General features: G+C 42.3%; 1 protein-coding gene across 8 annotated transcripts in view; it reads right to left on the bottom strand.

Annotated features, from left to right (window-relative positions):
- The window catches only part of veph1 (ventricular zone expressed PH domain-containing 1), a 315,263-nt gene that overhangs the window by 100,520 nt on the left and 197,872 nt on the right, over window positions 1–16,871 (bottom strand). For all 8 annotated transcript variants that reach the window (XR_015759192.1, XM_087993606.1, XM_087993605.1 and 5 more), the window contains 2 exons: window positions 4,179–4,388; window positions 2,022–2,413 (listed from right to left, as the gene is read on the bottom strand). Coding sequence is in view for 7 of the 8 variants with exons in the window: in XM_087993606.1 (XP_087849732.1) it covers window positions 2,022–2,413; window positions 4,179–4,388 (602 nt within the window). In the remaining variant the exon portion in view is untranslated. The remainder of the gene's footprint in view (window positions 1–2,021; window positions 2,414–4,178; window positions 4,389–16,871) is intronic.

Genomic DNA, 16,871 nt, shown 5'->3' on the forward strand with positions numbered 1-16,871 from the left:
ACCTGTTGGAAGGCTGCACTTGGATCTCCAGAAGAATTTGACAAAATGACACATCAAAGGTTATTGCAATAAACAAGAGCCCATTGTGGAGGGGGTAACCTAAGAGTTGGATTATTTGAGGATTATTTAGCTTGCAGGAAGCAGAGTTTAAGGAAAAATGGCCCAGTTTCAAACTGACAAGATGTGATGATGGAATACCATATTGTTTAAAGATGGAACTACTCACTTACATTACTGACTTGATGAAGGAACCAAATGTATGATTGCAAAATGTGCTGATGACACAAAATAATGGGAAAGTAAATTATGAAGAGGACATAAAGGGTCTGAAAAGAGATATAAATAGGTAAAATATGTTGGCAGAAATTTGGCAGATGGTATAACATTTCAACTTGTATACTTTGTCAGGAAAAACTAGGAAGTAGTAAGTTATTTAAATTAATAATCCACAGATCTCTGAGTTTAAAGCAATCTAGGTATCTTCGTACATAAATCCATAATGTTAGTATTCAGTTGTAGCATGTGATTAAGACAACAAATAGAGTGTTGTTGCTTATTGCAAGAGAAATAAAACATAAAAGGAAGGATGGTTTTGCTGCAGTTTAGAGCGTATTGGTGAAACCACATCTGGAGTACAAAGAAAGGATGTGAATGCTTGACAGAGACAGAGGGAGAGAGAGAGAGAGAGAGAGAGACAGACAGAGGGAGAGAGAGAAAAGCTTTTATTTGTCATTTTTACCATATACAATTATTACAGTAAAAACAAGACAGCATTTCTCCAGGACCGAGGGTGCTACAGCAGAAACTACTCACTCGTACACAGCATAAAATGCATAAGAAGTGCAAAATACACAAGTTACAGTGTAGTAGAAGAATGATAAATAATTTACATTCAAAGTCGTGCAAAAAATTTTAGATGGGAAAGAGTCCATTCATACTGTGTTAAGGAGCCTGATGGCTTGGGGGAAGAAACTGTTACACAGTCTGGCCATGAGAGACTGAATGCTCAGGTATCTTCTATCAGAGGCAGTTCGGTCAAGTGATACTTGGAACAGGGGATTAAATTTTGAGGAAGGGATTGAAAAACTGTACCTCTTTTCATTAGACTTGAGAAGCATAAAAGGCAATCTTATTGAGACATGCAAGGTTCTGCATGAACTTGACAAGATGGCTACGAAAAGGATGTTTCACCTTGCAGGAGAGACTGGAACTAAAGGACACCGTTTAAAAATTACATGTCTTTCACTTAAGATGGAGCTAAGGGAAAGCTTCTTTTCCTCACAGAGGGTCATGGTTCTTTGTAGGTGTCTTTGACAGTGTGTTTGAGGCAAAGTTATTGAATCCCTGTCAGGTAAACATTGCTAGACTCTTGACTGATGAGTGGTCAGTAGTAATCAGAGGTACGTGGGAATATGCAGTTGAGGTCAGCCATGATCCTATTGGATGGTGGAGCAGGCATGAGTGGCCAAATGGTCTGTCCCTGTTCCTAATTCACATATTAATATAAAGTCATTGGTTATTGACAAACAATCAAGACCCATAGATAATAATGTGATGAACTCCTTTTATTTTGATATTTTGCTTACTGGAATAAACATTAGCCAGGAAGAAGCCTTAGGTTCTTCAAATAGTACTGTGGCATCCTTATAGTCCATTGGAGAGATAGAAATGAGATATAAACCGAAGAATCAGAATCTAGAGCTAGCAATTATTTTTTAAAAAGTTATGTAATTGACATCTGCAAATATTTCAAAATAGAAGTGCAACCATGAAGTATGTGTTACATTTAAAAGAAGATAAATTAGAGATATTTATTTATTTCACACCTCATCGTGTCTCAAAGCTCTCAATCCAAATGACAGCAGTCCTGAAAACCCAGCCACATTTCAAAGTTGACATGTCAGTTTAATCTTGGATTGATGCTTGAACTACCACATCTAATCTAAACGCAGGAGTGCTACCATTTGAGTTACACTGACATAAATGTGATTAAAAGGAAGACTATTATTTGATTGGCTTACCTTCAATAATACATTGATCTGGGACAGGGATCCTCTTCACTATTTCAAAATAAAATGCCTTCACTTCATCAATACAAGCTTTCAAACGCATATAGAGCTGATCCTGTTCTTCCATGCTACGTTTTAGACTTTCCGTATTAGTTTTCTGATAGGTACCATTGAAGATACCACAGGAATTTCTCGTTTCCTTTGCAGTAATATCAAAATCAGAAAGAGAGAGTAACCGATGTTTATGTTCATCAAGTTCTGGACCCAAAAGTTGTTTAACGCTTCCTTCACTGAGTGATCTGTCTGAAAATGTGATGTCAGTCTTAATGTTTCCATTCTCACCTTCCTCATTTTCAGAGCTTATTGACTTTGTATACATTACATGAAGAGCAAGACTTTTCGACCTGCACTTTGAAGAGATTAAAGAAAGCACTGACTTTAACATGAACATTTTACTAGAAAGACTCCAAAACATAAAATACAAAATTTCAGATTTCTCAATAAACTAACAGTAATTACAACACAACAAGTAGCCTATGTATGTATATATATGAGTGTGCGTATAACTCTTTTGGTGCATTCCTATCCTAACTTAATGCTGGGAAGGACCGACTTGGTCTAACATCTAGACTTCATGACTCTGTGAAAATATTTTGTTGTTTGGTTCCAGAAAATTTGAAATTTAGAATGTGCAATGTGAAAATGAGAGGAATATGGCAGGGTGTCCTCATTCTTTTCTTACTATTGTACTGACTCCCACTCATTCTTCAATGTTACCAAGTTGATGTTATGACTATGTTATGACTACCTTCTAGAAAACAAAATCTCAATTTTTAACTGGATACTGGTGATGGATTATTTTCATTAATTAAATTTATACAACTTCCACTCATCGTAAGCAAATCCATTAACTGCTGGTTGCCAGACAGTTGTGTACAGATCCATAGCATTTTTCAACAAAAAATATTCAGAATAAAGGCTGACAGGTCTCTAGGACTTGATGGGCTACATCCTAGGATTTTGAAAGAAATAGCTATAGAGATGATGAAAGCCCTGGCAGAAATTTTCCAATAATCCTTAGGATCTGGAAAAGTCCCAGAGGATTAACAAACTGAAGTAACACACTTATTCAAAAAGGTGAGGGAGACAAAACAAGCAACTGTAGGTTTGTTATCCCATAGTTATAGGTTAACATCAGTCAGTGGGAAAATGTTAGTCTGTTATAGAGGATATAAAGCAGAGCATTTAGGAACACTTGATAAAATCAAGCAGAGTTAGCAAGGCTTCATGAAGTGGAAATCATGCCTGATAAGTTAAATTAGCATTCTTTAAGCAAGTTGCAACCAGAATAGATAAAGGAGAACCAGCAGATGTACTATTTACATTTCCAAAATGCATTCAATGTGGCGACTTAATAAGATCAGATCACATAATGTTGGGGATAGTGTATTAAAATGGACAGGGAATTCTCTAATAATAGAAGACATTGCTGGAATTAAGTCAGCATTTTCAGGATAGCAACCTGTGACCATCAAAGTGCCACAGGCACAATCAATTATATACAATATAAACGAATGATTTGGATGATGAATGCGAATGGACTATCACTAAGTTTTCAGATCGGATAAAAATAAATGGGAAGGCAAGTAGTGTAGTTATGAAGCTGTTCATCACATGGGTGATGATGTAAAATAGCAACATTTTTAGGAATGTGAGCTTGTATTTGCAACAAAGTGTCACACATGCCACATATCTGCCCTTAGAAGGTTTTTAAAAAAAATTTCCTCTTGTTATGGATGAAGGATGGTTCCAGCCTGCAGGACTTGACCTTGCAGAGCAAGGTCCTTAAATATGCCATGGCGGTGGAAATTGTGGAAGGTACCAGCAATGTAGATAGTATGACAATAGTGTTATGGAAGTGTGGTGCATACCTAATGAGATGAGCAGCTAAAAATTGCATGGAAAAACTTACAAGGGCTCATGGAAAGAAACATTCCATGAAACCCCCTGAAATTGTCACTCAGTCAAGTATTGGTAAAATTCAGCCCGGAGTTAACATTGTTAATGCATTACAGCTCTTCCTTACTTCCAAAGTTCTGTTTCTATTACTGTTAATGTTGGATAATAGAACGTTTTTTTCAGAAATGCTATTTCTAATGGGACTTTCACCTGTTAAATCGCATTGCTTTCCATTCTTCTCTTGATGCTTGTCCTAAGCTATGCCGGCGAACACGGCTGGCATTAGTGCCCTCATGAGTCATCTTTCGCTCAAATGCCTGTCTTTTTATCTGGAGTGTCTGAGCTCCTGGATTTTCATTGATCATAGCTTCATTATTGTAGCAGTCTGCAGCAGCTTCCTTCTCCGTATGGGTCTCTGTTCTGTAGGAATACCAACCGTACTCTAAATTAGCAGTGGTGAAATTAGCCTTGAGACATTTTACTTTGCTGTGCAGACACAATGCTTCAATAAATAAAACATTAGAAACCTGGATTAATTGATTATCTCTCAGCACTAAAATTTGAAGCCACAGTACAATTGATTAGTAAAAGTGTTGCATCATATGGATTAAAAGACTGCTCAACTTCACTTTAAAGTGTTGGTGCTTGTTAAAATAGATGGGGCTGAATTTTCAATCTATTGTCCAGAACAGGACACTTGGACTTTTTCCAGGTCCTGGCTCAGATCTAGTTGTATCAGAAGCAATTCGGGCTTGGGTGATTATCCCAGGCAGATGGCAGCCAATCTCAGACCTGTCGTTGCCTGGACAAATGGAGCAGGCAAAAGAGCATAGGGTTAGCAGCTCCATGATCTGAACAAGTGCTCAAACGCTCTGATGTCAACTTTGTGTTACCAAGTGAGCTTTCCCATTTTGTTTTGAAGTTTTTTTAAAATTCAGAGACAATGATTATTGATTTACTGCTATATTCCTGAAAAGCTATCCAATAATGTGCCCTAGACTGCTTGCATGTCCCAGTGAGGGTTTCAATCTACCCTCTCCAGCCCCTCAAAACAAACCATCAACAAGCCAAACAGCACATTCATTGCAGAGGTGTGGGTGTTGCTGATTCCACCAACAAATCAACCCCATCCTCTCACTTGTTTATGTCAGGGCACTGGAATACAAAGGCTGGGAGCTTTGAAGTGAGGCAGTTATTTTCTTTAAAACCACTGCCGTATTGTAGGAAATGTGACAACCAAATTGCATGTAATAATTTGTCACCAACATCATGATGATAATGACCGGATTTTGTTTATTTTAGGGCAACAAATAAGACACCAGACAGAATTCCACTATTTTCTTCAAATGCCATCTTTTATGTCCACTTCAATGGGCAAACGAGGTCTTATTTTAGCATCTCAACCATAATATGGCACCTTTTATTAGAGCTATCTTTCTTCAGTGCTGCATTGCAGTATTGGGCTTAGATTACATGCTCAAGTCTCTAATTTGGGAAATGAAATTACAACCTATTGACTTAGAGGTGAAGGTTCTGTTACTGAGTCAAATCTAACATACATTAAAATTCTCCTGAAAAGTAATTTTCCATGAATCTGATGAGAATTGCGTGTGCATTTGACAAGAAATATAAAACCACCACAAATATGTGTGCCAATTTCTCCTACAATTCTTACATGTGATGATTGTACATTTCCTCCTGTGTTTGTAGAAAGCCAAAGGTTATCCAACCGGGGAAGTGACTAACTGATGTGTTCTTAAACCACGATAAAACTTGGTGTTTTTTTTTCATGACATAATCTATGGCTTAATTGTGTCTGCCAGTTAATTCCCAACTGAAAACAGCAAAATGGATAATTAGGGTGTTCAGATTAAACATATTTAAATGGAGAGTTACTGCTTAGGACTGAGGGAAATAAATAACAGCAACATTAAAGGCACTCCATAATTTATATAATGTCTGCTATATCTTCAGATGCTACAATGAACAAGTAGAACATAAAAGAAACAGAAGTATGATGAAACAGAGAAATTTCTGTTTTCAGCTGCATCATTTTTAGTGCTGGACAGGTCTAGAGACAGAGGATCAGATTTTGTTTATTTTGTATTTGCGCATATTCTGTCTTCCAGTTTACCTGCTTTCGCTCCATAATTGCTTAATATTTGGGCCAAACTAGAATCTTTTACTTTGAAAATTAGGAGAACTTGGATGGGTGGTGAGATTTCCAGTTGTGAATGGCATCGAATTAAGGTAGATAGGATAGTGAAGAAGGCGTTTGGTATGCTTTCTTTATTGGTTAGAGTATTGAGTACAGGAGTTGGGAGGTTATGGTGTGGCTGTACAGGACATTGGTTAGGCCACTGTTGGAATATTGTGTGCAATTCTGGTCTCCTTCCTATTGGAAAGATGTTGTGAAAGGGTTCAGAAAAGATTTACAAGGATGTTGCCAGGGTTGGAGGTTTTGAGCTAAAGGGAGAGACTGAACAGGCTGTGGCTGTTTTCCTGGAGCGTCGGAGGCTGAGGGGTGACTGCATAGAGGTTTATACAATCATGAGGGGCATTAATAGGATAAATAGACAAAGTCTTTTCCCTGGGGTCAGGGAGTCCAGAAGGAGAGGGCATAGGTTTAGGGTGAGAGGGGAAAGATATAAAAGAGACCTAAGTGGCAACATTTTCATGCAGAGGGTGGTACGTGTATGGAATGACCTGCCAGAGGAAATGGTGGAGGCTAGTACAATTGCAACATTTAAAAGGCATCTGGATGGGTACATGAATAGGAAGGGTTTGGAGGCTAGGTGCTGGCAGGTTGGACTAGATTGGGTTGGGATATCTGGTCAGCATGGACAAATTGGACTGAAGGGTCTGTTTCTGTGCTGTACATCCCTATGACTCTGTGACTCGTAGACACAGACAGCAGTGTTTTGAATGACCTCAGGTTTATGGAAGGTAGAATCAGGGAGACCAACCAGGCCTGTGCCAAGCCTCAAGGAAGCAGGGTTTCAACAGCAGATTAGCGGAGGCAAGGAGGAAGTTGAAAGGGTGAAGTAGATGATCTTAGATGATACAATTATGAAGTTGCAAGCTCATCTCAAGATCAAATATAATACCAAGGCAGTAAACAGATTGGCTTAATATCAGCCAGCTGCCATGTAAAGGGTTGGAGCCAGTAGCTAGGGAAAGAAAGTTACAAGTGGAGATTGAAAACAATGGTTTCAGAATTCTCAACAGTTAACTGGGACAATTTTCTGCTCATCCAGCACTAGATGTCAGCTTTGCAGTCTGTTAATTTAGCAATAGTAGCGAAGAGAAGCAGTGAGCATACATGTAAAAGCCCAAACTATACCTTCAGTTAATGTTACCAGGGGGCAGATCATAGAATCCCTAGTGTGGAAACAGGCCCTTCACCCCAACAAGTCCACACCGACCCTCCGAAGAGTAACCCACCCAGACTCAATCTCCGACCCTATATTTACCCCTGACTAATGTACCTAACCTACACATCCATGAACACGATGGGCAAATTAGCACGGCCAATCCACCTAACCCGCACATCATATTTGGATTGTGGGAGGAAACTGGAGCACCCAAAGGAAACCCACGCAGACATGGGGAGAATGTGCAAACTCCATACAGACAGTCACCCGAGGTTGGATTCGAACCCGGGTCCCTGGAGTTCTGAGTGAGCAGTGCTAACCACTGCTGCCTCCAGATGGGAAACAAAAGAGGGCAAGGCATAGATTCTTGGGAGACATCAGAAGTAATGGGTTGGAAGCAGGCTTTGCTAGTAAGTATTTAATCCTGATGACATAGAAAGAATAGAACCAGGTGCAGACGGCAGGTTTAGAGGAGACATGGACAAATCTGCAGAGAGAAAACTGAACAATATTCGATTTCAAGGGGCCCAGACAATATTTTTGGTGGTCAGGAGCTTAGTGGGAAAAAGATTGAAGGTCTCAAAGACATGATGCCCTCAGAGAGGGCACAATGGGATGATAGAAGAGGAAAATAAATATGCAAGTTCAGGACTAGACCTGGGTATACATTAAGGAAAAAGTGAGGACTGCAGATGCTGGAGATCAGAGCTGAAAATGTGTTGCTGGAAAAGCGCAGCAGGTCAGGCAGCATCCAAGGAGCAGGAGAATCAATGTTTCGGGCATGAGCCCTTCTTCAGGAATCCTGCTCCTTGGATGCTGCCTGACCTGCTGCGCTTTTCCAGCAACACATTTTCAGCTCTGTACATTAAGGAAACCTGGTACTCTCATAGAAGGGAATGAAATGGTATTGGCAGCTGAATGGATCATCACAATATTAGTCAAAGTCACTTGTTGTTAAAGATGTAGGTGGATGGGATAAGGGAGATAGTTTTAAAAAGATGGCTTGTTATAGATGGAAAGAAACCTCAGAGGATCGATGAGGCAGAGCAGTGGATGTGATCTAATATGAACTTCAGTAAGGCATTCAACAAGGTTCCTCATGGTAGACTGGTTAGCAAGGTTAGATCACATGGAATAGAGGGAGAACTAGCCATTTGGATACAGAACTAGCTCAAAGGAAGAAAGCAGATGGAGTTTAATTTAGATAACTGTGAGGTGTTGTATTTTGGAAAGGCAAATCAGCACAGGACTTATATACTTAATGGTAAGGTGCTGGGGAGTGTTGCTGAAAAAAGTACACCTAGTTTCTTGAAAGTGGAGTAGCAGGTAGATAGGATCGTGAAAAAGACATTTGGTCTGCTTTCCTTTATTGGTCAGAGTATTGAGTAAGGAGTTGGAGGTCATGTTGCTGCTGTACAGGACATTGGTTCGGCCTTTTGGAATACTGCATTCAATTCTAGTCTCCCTCCTATAGGAAGGATGTTGTGAAACTTGGAAGGGTTCAGAAAAGATTTACAAGGATGCTGCCAGGGTTGGAGGGTTTGAGCTATAGGGAGAGGCTGAACAGGCTGGGGCTGTTTTTCTTGGAGCATTGGAGCCTGAAGGGTGGCCTTATAAAATGATGAGGGCCATGGATAGGATAAATAAACAAGGTCTTTCCACTGCGATGGAGTCCAGTCCTAGAGGACATAAGATTCGGGTGAGAGGGAAAAGATATTAAGGGACATTTTCTCATGGAAAGGGTGGTGCGTCTCTGGAATGAGCTGCCAAAGGAAGTCGTGGAGGCTGGTATAATTACATTTAAAAAGCTATTGGATGGGTACATGAAAAGGAAAGGTTTAGTGGGATATGGGCCAAGTTCTGGCAAATGTGACTTGATTAATTTAGGATATCTGGTCGGCATGGGCGAGTTGGACTGAAGAGTCTATTTCTGTGCTTGTACATCTTTATGACTCTAATCTTAGAATAGTGAGCAGTTTATTCAACAACGTCTTAAATGCTCTCGATCTGGCAATGGATGACTGTCCTACTTGTGCACCATATCTATTCAAGTACTGAGATCTGAATGAGTGAGGTTGAGGGCTGTACCAAGGCTGCATGGGGATGTGGGTGATCAATGACCTTATTCGTAATTAGAGTTATGGGAAAAATGTGACCACATGATCATTGCAAACTCAATGGGATGGTTATAGATCTGGGTTGAAAATGTACATAGAGGGAAAAACTTGAGGAACATAAGAAGGAAGTGTGCTCAGAAGAGAGATATGAACTCTTGTGATAAAGGATGCAATAATTGAGGATGAGACGTTGTTTAATGCAGAAGTTGAGGGAGAAAATTACAATGAGTGATAATCAATATTTTTGAGTATTGTTGAAAAAAGATACGTTTTGTCAAAGCTCAGAGGAAGTGGTGGAGGCTGGTAGAATTGCAACATTTAAGAGGCATTTGGATGGGTATACGAATAGGAAGGGTTTGGAGGGATATGGGCCGAGTGCTGGCAGGTGGGACTAGATTGGGTTGGGATATCTGGTCGGCATGGACGGGTTGGACAAAAGGGTCTGTTTCCATGCTGTACATCTCTATGACTCTAAATACAAATTCTGGATTAGAGTGGTGCTGGAAAAGCACAGCAGTTCAGGCAGCATCCGAGGAGCAGGAAAATCGACATTTTGGGCAAAAGCCCTTCATTGGGAATAGAGGCAGAGAGCCTGAAAGATGGAGAGATAAATGAGGGGAGGTTGGGGGTGGGGAGAAAGTAGCATAGAGTACAATAGGTGAATTGGTGTGGGGGTGGAGGTGATAGGTCAGGGAGGAGGGTGGGGGAAGGTAGCAAAGAGTACAAGGGGGTGAATGGGGTGGGATGAAGATGATAGGTCAGAGAGGAGGGTGGAGTGGATAGATGGAAAGGAAGATAGGCAGGTAGGGCAAGTCATGGGAACAGTTAGAGCTGGAAGTTTAGAACTGGTGTGAGGTGGGGGAAGGAGAAATAAGGAAACTGGTGAAGTCCACATTGATGCCCTGGGGTTGAAGTGTTCCGAGACAGAAGATGAGGCTTTCTTCCTCCAGGCATCTGGTGGTGAGGGAGCGGCGGTGAAGGAGGCCCAGGACCTCCATGTCCTTGGCTGAGTGGGAGGGGGAGTTGAAATGTTGGGTCACAGGACGGTGTGGTTGATTGGTGCGGGTGTCCCAGAGATGTTCCCCAAAGCGCTCTGCTAGGAGGCGTCCAGTCTCCCCAGTGTAGAGGAGACCGCATCGGGAGCAACGGATACAATAAATGATATTGGTGGATGTGTAGGTAAAACTTTGATGGATGTGGAAGGCTCCTTTGGGGCCTTGGATGGAGGTGAGGGAGAAGGTGTGGGCACAGGTTTTGCAATTCCTGCGGTGGCAGGGTGCCAGGATGGGAGGGTGGGTTGTTGGGGGACGTGGACCTGACCAGGTAGTCATGGAGGGAATGGTCTTTGCAGAAGGCGGAAAGGGGTGGGGAGGGAAATATACCCCTGGTGGTGGGGTCCGTTTGGAGGTGGCGGAAATGTCATCGGATGATTTGGTTTATGCGAAGGGTGGTAGGGTGGAAGGTGAGCACCGGGGGGGTTCTGTCCTTGTTACGGTTGGAGGGGTGGGGTCTGAGGGTGGAGGTATGGGATGTGCTCGAGATGCATTGGAGGGCACTTTCAACCACGTGGGAAGGGAAATTGCAGTCTCCAAAGAAGGAGGTCATCTGGTGTGTTTTGTGGTGGAACTGGTCCTCCTGTGAGCAGATACGGCGGAGGCGGAGGAATTGGGAATACGGGATGGCATTTTTGCAGGAGGTAGGGTGGGAAGAGGTGTAATCCAGGTAGCTGTGGGAGTCAGTGGGTTTGTAAAAAATGTCGGTGTCAAGTCGGTCATCACTAATGGAGATGGAGAGGTCCAGGAAGGGGAGGGAGGTGTCAGAGATGGTCCAGGTAAATGTAAGGTCAGGGTGGAATGTGTTGGTGAAGTTGATGAATTGCTCAACCTCCTCGCGGGAGCACGAGGTGGCACCAATGCAGTCATCAATGTAGCGGAAGAAGAGGTGGGGAGTGGTGCCGGTGTAATTACGGAAGATCAACTGCTCTACGTAGCCAACAAAGAGACAGGCATAGCTGGGGCCCATATGGGTGCCCTTTGGTCTGGAGGAAGTGGGAGGATTCGACAGAGAAATTTTTAAGGGTGAGGACCAGTTCGGCCAAACGAATGAGAGTGTCGGTGGATGGGTACTGTTGGGACGTCTGGGGAGGAAGAAACGGAGGGCTTGGAAGCCCTGGTCATGGTGGATGGAAGTGTAGAGGGATTGGATATCCATGGTGGAGATGAGGCATTGGGGGCTGGGGAAACGTAAGTCTTGGAGGAGGTGGAGGGCTTGGGTGGTGTCTTGAACGTATGTGGGGAGTTCCTGGATGTGGGGGGATAGGACAGTGTCGAAGTAGGTAGAGGTGAGTTCAGTGGGGCAGGAGCATGCTGAGACAATGGGTCGGCCAAAGTGGTCAAGCTTGTGGATCTTGGGAAGGAGGTAGAACCGGGCAGTGCGGGCTTCCCAGACTATGAGGTTGGAAGCTGTGGGTGGGAAATCTCCTGAGGTGATGAGGTTCTCTATGGTCTAGGAGGTGATGGCTTGGTGATGGGGGGTGGGGTCATGGTTGAGGGGGCAGTAGGAAGACGTGTCCTCGAGTTGGCATCTGGCTTCAGCAGTGTAGAGGTCAGTGCGCCAGACTACCACTGCACCCCCTTAATTTGCTGGCATGATGGTGAGGTCGGGATTGGAGCAGAGGGTGTGGAGGGCAGCGTGTTGTGAGGGTGAGAGGTTGGAGTGGGGAAGGGGGTAGACAGGTTGAGGTGGTTAATGTCCCGGCGGCAGTTGGAAATGAAGAGGTCAAGGGCAGGTAATAGGGCAGCGCGGGGTGTCCAGGTGGATGGAGTGTGTTGGAGGCAGGCGAAGAGGTCCTCGGAAGGTGGGCGGGAGTCCTGATTGTAAAAGTAAGCTCGGAGGCGGAGGCAGCGGAAGAAGTGTTCGACGTCAAGGCGTGTATTAAATTCATTGATGCGTGGGCGGAGGGGGATGAAGGTGAGTCCTTTGCTGAGTACTGATCATTCATCCTCAGTGAGGGGGAGGTCTGGAGGGATGGTGAAAACTCGGCAGGGCTGGGAGCTAGGGCCTGGTGTAGATGTGGAGCTGGGAGAGGGGGCAGAGCCTGTAACTGGAGTGGGTGTGGTGGTGGGGGAATTGGGGCTGGAGTAATGAGCAGGGGTGGTGTTCCCCTCAGGGTTCTGGCGGACGGGGATGGAAGTGGTGGCAAACAAGGCAGTGGGGGGGAGGCGGAAGTCACTGAGCGTGTGACATGAGCGATGATGTGAGGGGCGGAAGTGATGTCATATGTGGTGCATGAGGAATTGTGAGTGGCGGAATGTCAAGGGAAACAAACTTTCTATACCATGAGGTCTGAATGTTGATTGGATGGCAAGTGGACTCTGATTGATATCCATTGGGTATGCACCAGTTGCATGATTCCTGTCAGGTACCTGCTCTTACATTTTATTCTGACAGGTTGACTCTGGTCAGGGCATCGCCTGAGAAATGAACCAGAAAATGGTATCCCTATTTTGTTGAATTATAGAGTCATAGAGTTATACAGCATGGAAACTGACTCTTCTGTCCACCTCATCTGTGCCGACCAGATATCCTAAACTAATCTAGTAGAAGTGCAATGTGTATGCATGCTCTTTCTGCATAAAAAGGAGCAGAGCCCTGTACATTAATGTTGCTTGATCAGCTTGGATTTATGAACTACCAGCAACATGTTACTAGCACAATGGCAGGCAGATCAATCAGTACAATAACCCTGTGGAGCATCAGACATCAATGGAATGTGTAATGGAGATGATAATAATGAAGATAATAGTTAAGATGCAATGTTGATGTCAGAATTGGAAGGGAGCAGAAGGTCTACCTGGGTCTTGAGCAAATGTGTGTAAATAGAAAGTATGTGAACTCAAGAAGCAGTCCTTGGGAAACTAACTCAAGTTAGGCCTCATACAACAAAACACACCTAACTAGTTGTCTGTGTTGGCAACATGACTTGGTGAGGAGAAAACACGCTGCACCCAGCATAGCATCTTGACTGGATCCAGGAAGGTTGGCTGCAGTCAGAAAAACTGAGAAAGAAACCAAGTCGTACTGGTTGTCTGTATTATAATATCAGGCAATTTATCATTTGGTTTGCCTGTAAATTGAGAGTTAGCAACTATTCTCATCTATTGCCCACATGAACATTCAAATGCAAAATCAGTGAATACTGAAGCCAATTGCAGTTAGAGTCATAGAGTCTTTTATTTAATTCCATTTCAGATCAGCAAATGACGTAGAACAGGGATTAACCTTGGGGCCCATTTGCATGGTATGATATTTAACTAATAAAGCATCTAACCAGCTCTTGTTCTAATGTAAGAAGGCCTAATAAACATGAATATTTCCATATCAAAGAAGGCCCATTGTTTTAAATAACATAGTCAACTTTAAACCAGAATCACTGAAGTCAAACCTTCCTCTTGTCAGAAACGGTAACACTGATATTTTGTTTGAGGCAAATTCCTGGTTTTAAATGTAAAAGTGCATTAAAACATACAGCAAAATGCGTTTCCTCAACACTATTGTTGAATTTGGCATTCCCATCTCTTTTATTGTGGAAAGGATTTGAATTTATCCTTCACCACATTTATATTCTGCACAAAACTGGGTGAAAACATGTAAGCAAAATGCCACAAAAAAAAACCAAAATCCATTTAAAGAAATACCAAAAATGGATTGATAAAAATACTTGCTTAGCATGTGAAAGACCACATTAAGAAAATGAGGAGTCAGGAGTACTAGCCTAGTGACTATGCTACTGAACTAATGATCCAGAGATTGGAGATAAATCCCACCACAACAGCTATGGAATTTAACTTCAATTAATTAAGTAAGTCTGGAAGAAAAGATTAGTGTTGGTGAGGGTGATAATTAAATGACTAGAATGTTGTTTGTTCATTAACATGTTCAAGGGAATAGAAAGGGTGGTTGCCTCCCCAGTTTGGTCCATATGTGACGGCAGACTCACAGCATTATGGCTGGCTCTTAATAGCCCACTGAAATTGAGTCTCAAGCCACTCATTTGGGGAAGTGATAATCAAGTGCCATTAATGCTAGACTATTAATCCAGTGATTATTGTTGTGGGGACCAGGGTTTCAGTCCTGTCATGGCAGGTGGTGGAATTTGAATTCAATAAAACCTGGGATTAAGTGTCTGACGTTTACTGTGAAATCATTGTCGATTGCCAGAAAAAAACCCATCTATTTCACTAATAGCATTTATGGAAGAAAACTGCCATCCTACCAGAGTCGAAAAGTGTGGCACTGGAAATGCACAGGAGGTCAGACAGCATCTGAGGAGCAGGAGAGTCAATGTTTTGGGCATGAGCCAATCCTGGATGCTGCCTGACCTGCTGTGCTTTTCCAACACCACACTTTTCAACTCTGGCTCTCCAGCATCTGCTATCCTCACTTTCTGCTAGTTGTCATTCTTACCAGGTCTAGCCTACATGTGACTCCAGAATCACAGCAATGTGGTTCACTCTGAACTGCCCTCTGAACAGTTAAGGATGGACAATAAATTCTGGCCTACCTAGTGATACCCATATGGTGCGAATGAGTAGAAAAATAGTTCCAGCAACACACTGAACAAAACACAATAGGAATAAAACCATCTGGCATCATTTGAGGTGCCAGATTTGGATACAACAATAATTCATGAACCCAGATGACACTGCTGTGACTAAATAGTACATGAAGACTTGTGTCAAAATTTGAAGTGTTTCACCGAATCACATTTTTGAGTTAACTTCTCACTCTCATCCACCACCATTCCTGGATATGTCCTTTCCCAACAAATGGGATAAATCTGTCCCATTGGCAACACAACTGTACATAATTGAAAGGGAACTCTGGAAGCCCTCAACATTAACTCCAGCACCATAAAGCTTCATGCATCAAGTCAAACGTGGCCAAAGAATGCTCATGTTGATTACAACGTACCACCCTCCCTCAGCTGATATGTCAATACTCCTTCATGTTGAACAACACCACTCTAAAGAAGTATTGGGGGAAGCAAAAGCACAGAATGTACTCTGGGTGAGAGACTTTTCAATCCTCATTGCTAACAGTGATTCAGCAGCATAACTAATGTCTAAGCTGGTTGAGTCCTCTAGGACATATTGGGCATGTGGTGGGAGAACTAATAGGAGGGAAAAAACTTGTATTTGACTTTGTTCTCACAAATATTCCCGCTTCACTTTCATTTCTCTGTGGTAATACTGGTAAGAGTGACTATTGCAAAGTGCTGATGAAAATGAAGTCTCACCTTGACAGGGTGGACATACTCTCTCATGTTGTGCAACACTACACCCATGCTGAATGAAATAGTTTCAGAAAAATACAAAATTGGCAACTGTGCAGCACTTTGGTCTAATAGCTACAGCTGAGTTATTATTATGTTCCAATCTGTAACCCAGCACCCATTTCTCACTCTAGTTGTCAGCAAGTCAGATGATAAATCCTGGTTCACTGAGGAATGGAGAACACTATGTCAAGAACAGTACTGGGAACATCTAAAAAGAGTGGTATCCGCATAATGAAGATACACCATCATATGACATGCATGTTAAACACAGCAAGCAGCATGCTACATACAGAGTTAGGCAATCAATGTTTCAGGTCAAAGTTTTGCAGTTCTGGTACATCCAGTAATGAATGGTGGTGGACAATTAAATAATGAACTGGACAAGAAGGCTCTAGAAACTTAACAGAGAAGTGCAGCATATCAGTGCAAAAGAAAAAGTTGAAGCATTTGCAACTGTTTTCAGCCAGAAGCACAGAACTGATGATTCATCTTGGCTTATCCTGAGGTGCCAACCATCATAGAAGTCAAACTTTAGTAGATTCAATTCACTCTATATGTTAGCTAGAAATAACAGATTACAAAAGCAATTCATTTTATCTAGCTGTCATATTAAATATACATTCAAATTATGAGGTACCCTTTAATTCTGCTCCATTGCTCAATAATATTATGGTAGATCTGTTCATGTTCCAAATTTCATATTCCTATAATTCTCAATAATCTTTGATTCCCTTTTCTAACAGGAATCTATTCACCTTTACTTTGAACATTTTCAGTAACCCTGCCTCCATGCCTTCTGAGGCAGAGTTCCAAAGACACACAACCTTTAGAGAAACAAATTCTGCCTCAACTATTTCTGAAAAGGTCACCCCACATGTTAAAATAGCACCCTCAGTTCTGGACACAGCCACACGAGTAAACATTGTAAAAATAGTCATTCAGGATCTTAAAACCTTGGAAGAACAAATAACGTACCATATAGGAACAGGCCCTTTGGCCCATCAATACTAGACCAGCATATGATGCCTTTCTAAACTAAAAACCTTTCGCTTCTATGGTGTCCATGTCCAATTCC

The sequence above is a fragment of the Chiloscyllium plagiosum genome, unplaced genomic scaffold, assembly GCF_037043375.1.
Source record: "Chiloscyllium plagiosum isolate Xiang-an unplaced genomic scaffold, Cpla_swu_hap1 HiC_scaffold_13, whole genome shotgun sequence".
NCBI classification, from domain to species: Eukaryota; Metazoa; Chordata; class Chondrichthyes; order Orectolobiformes; family Hemiscylliidae; genus Chiloscyllium; species Chiloscyllium plagiosum.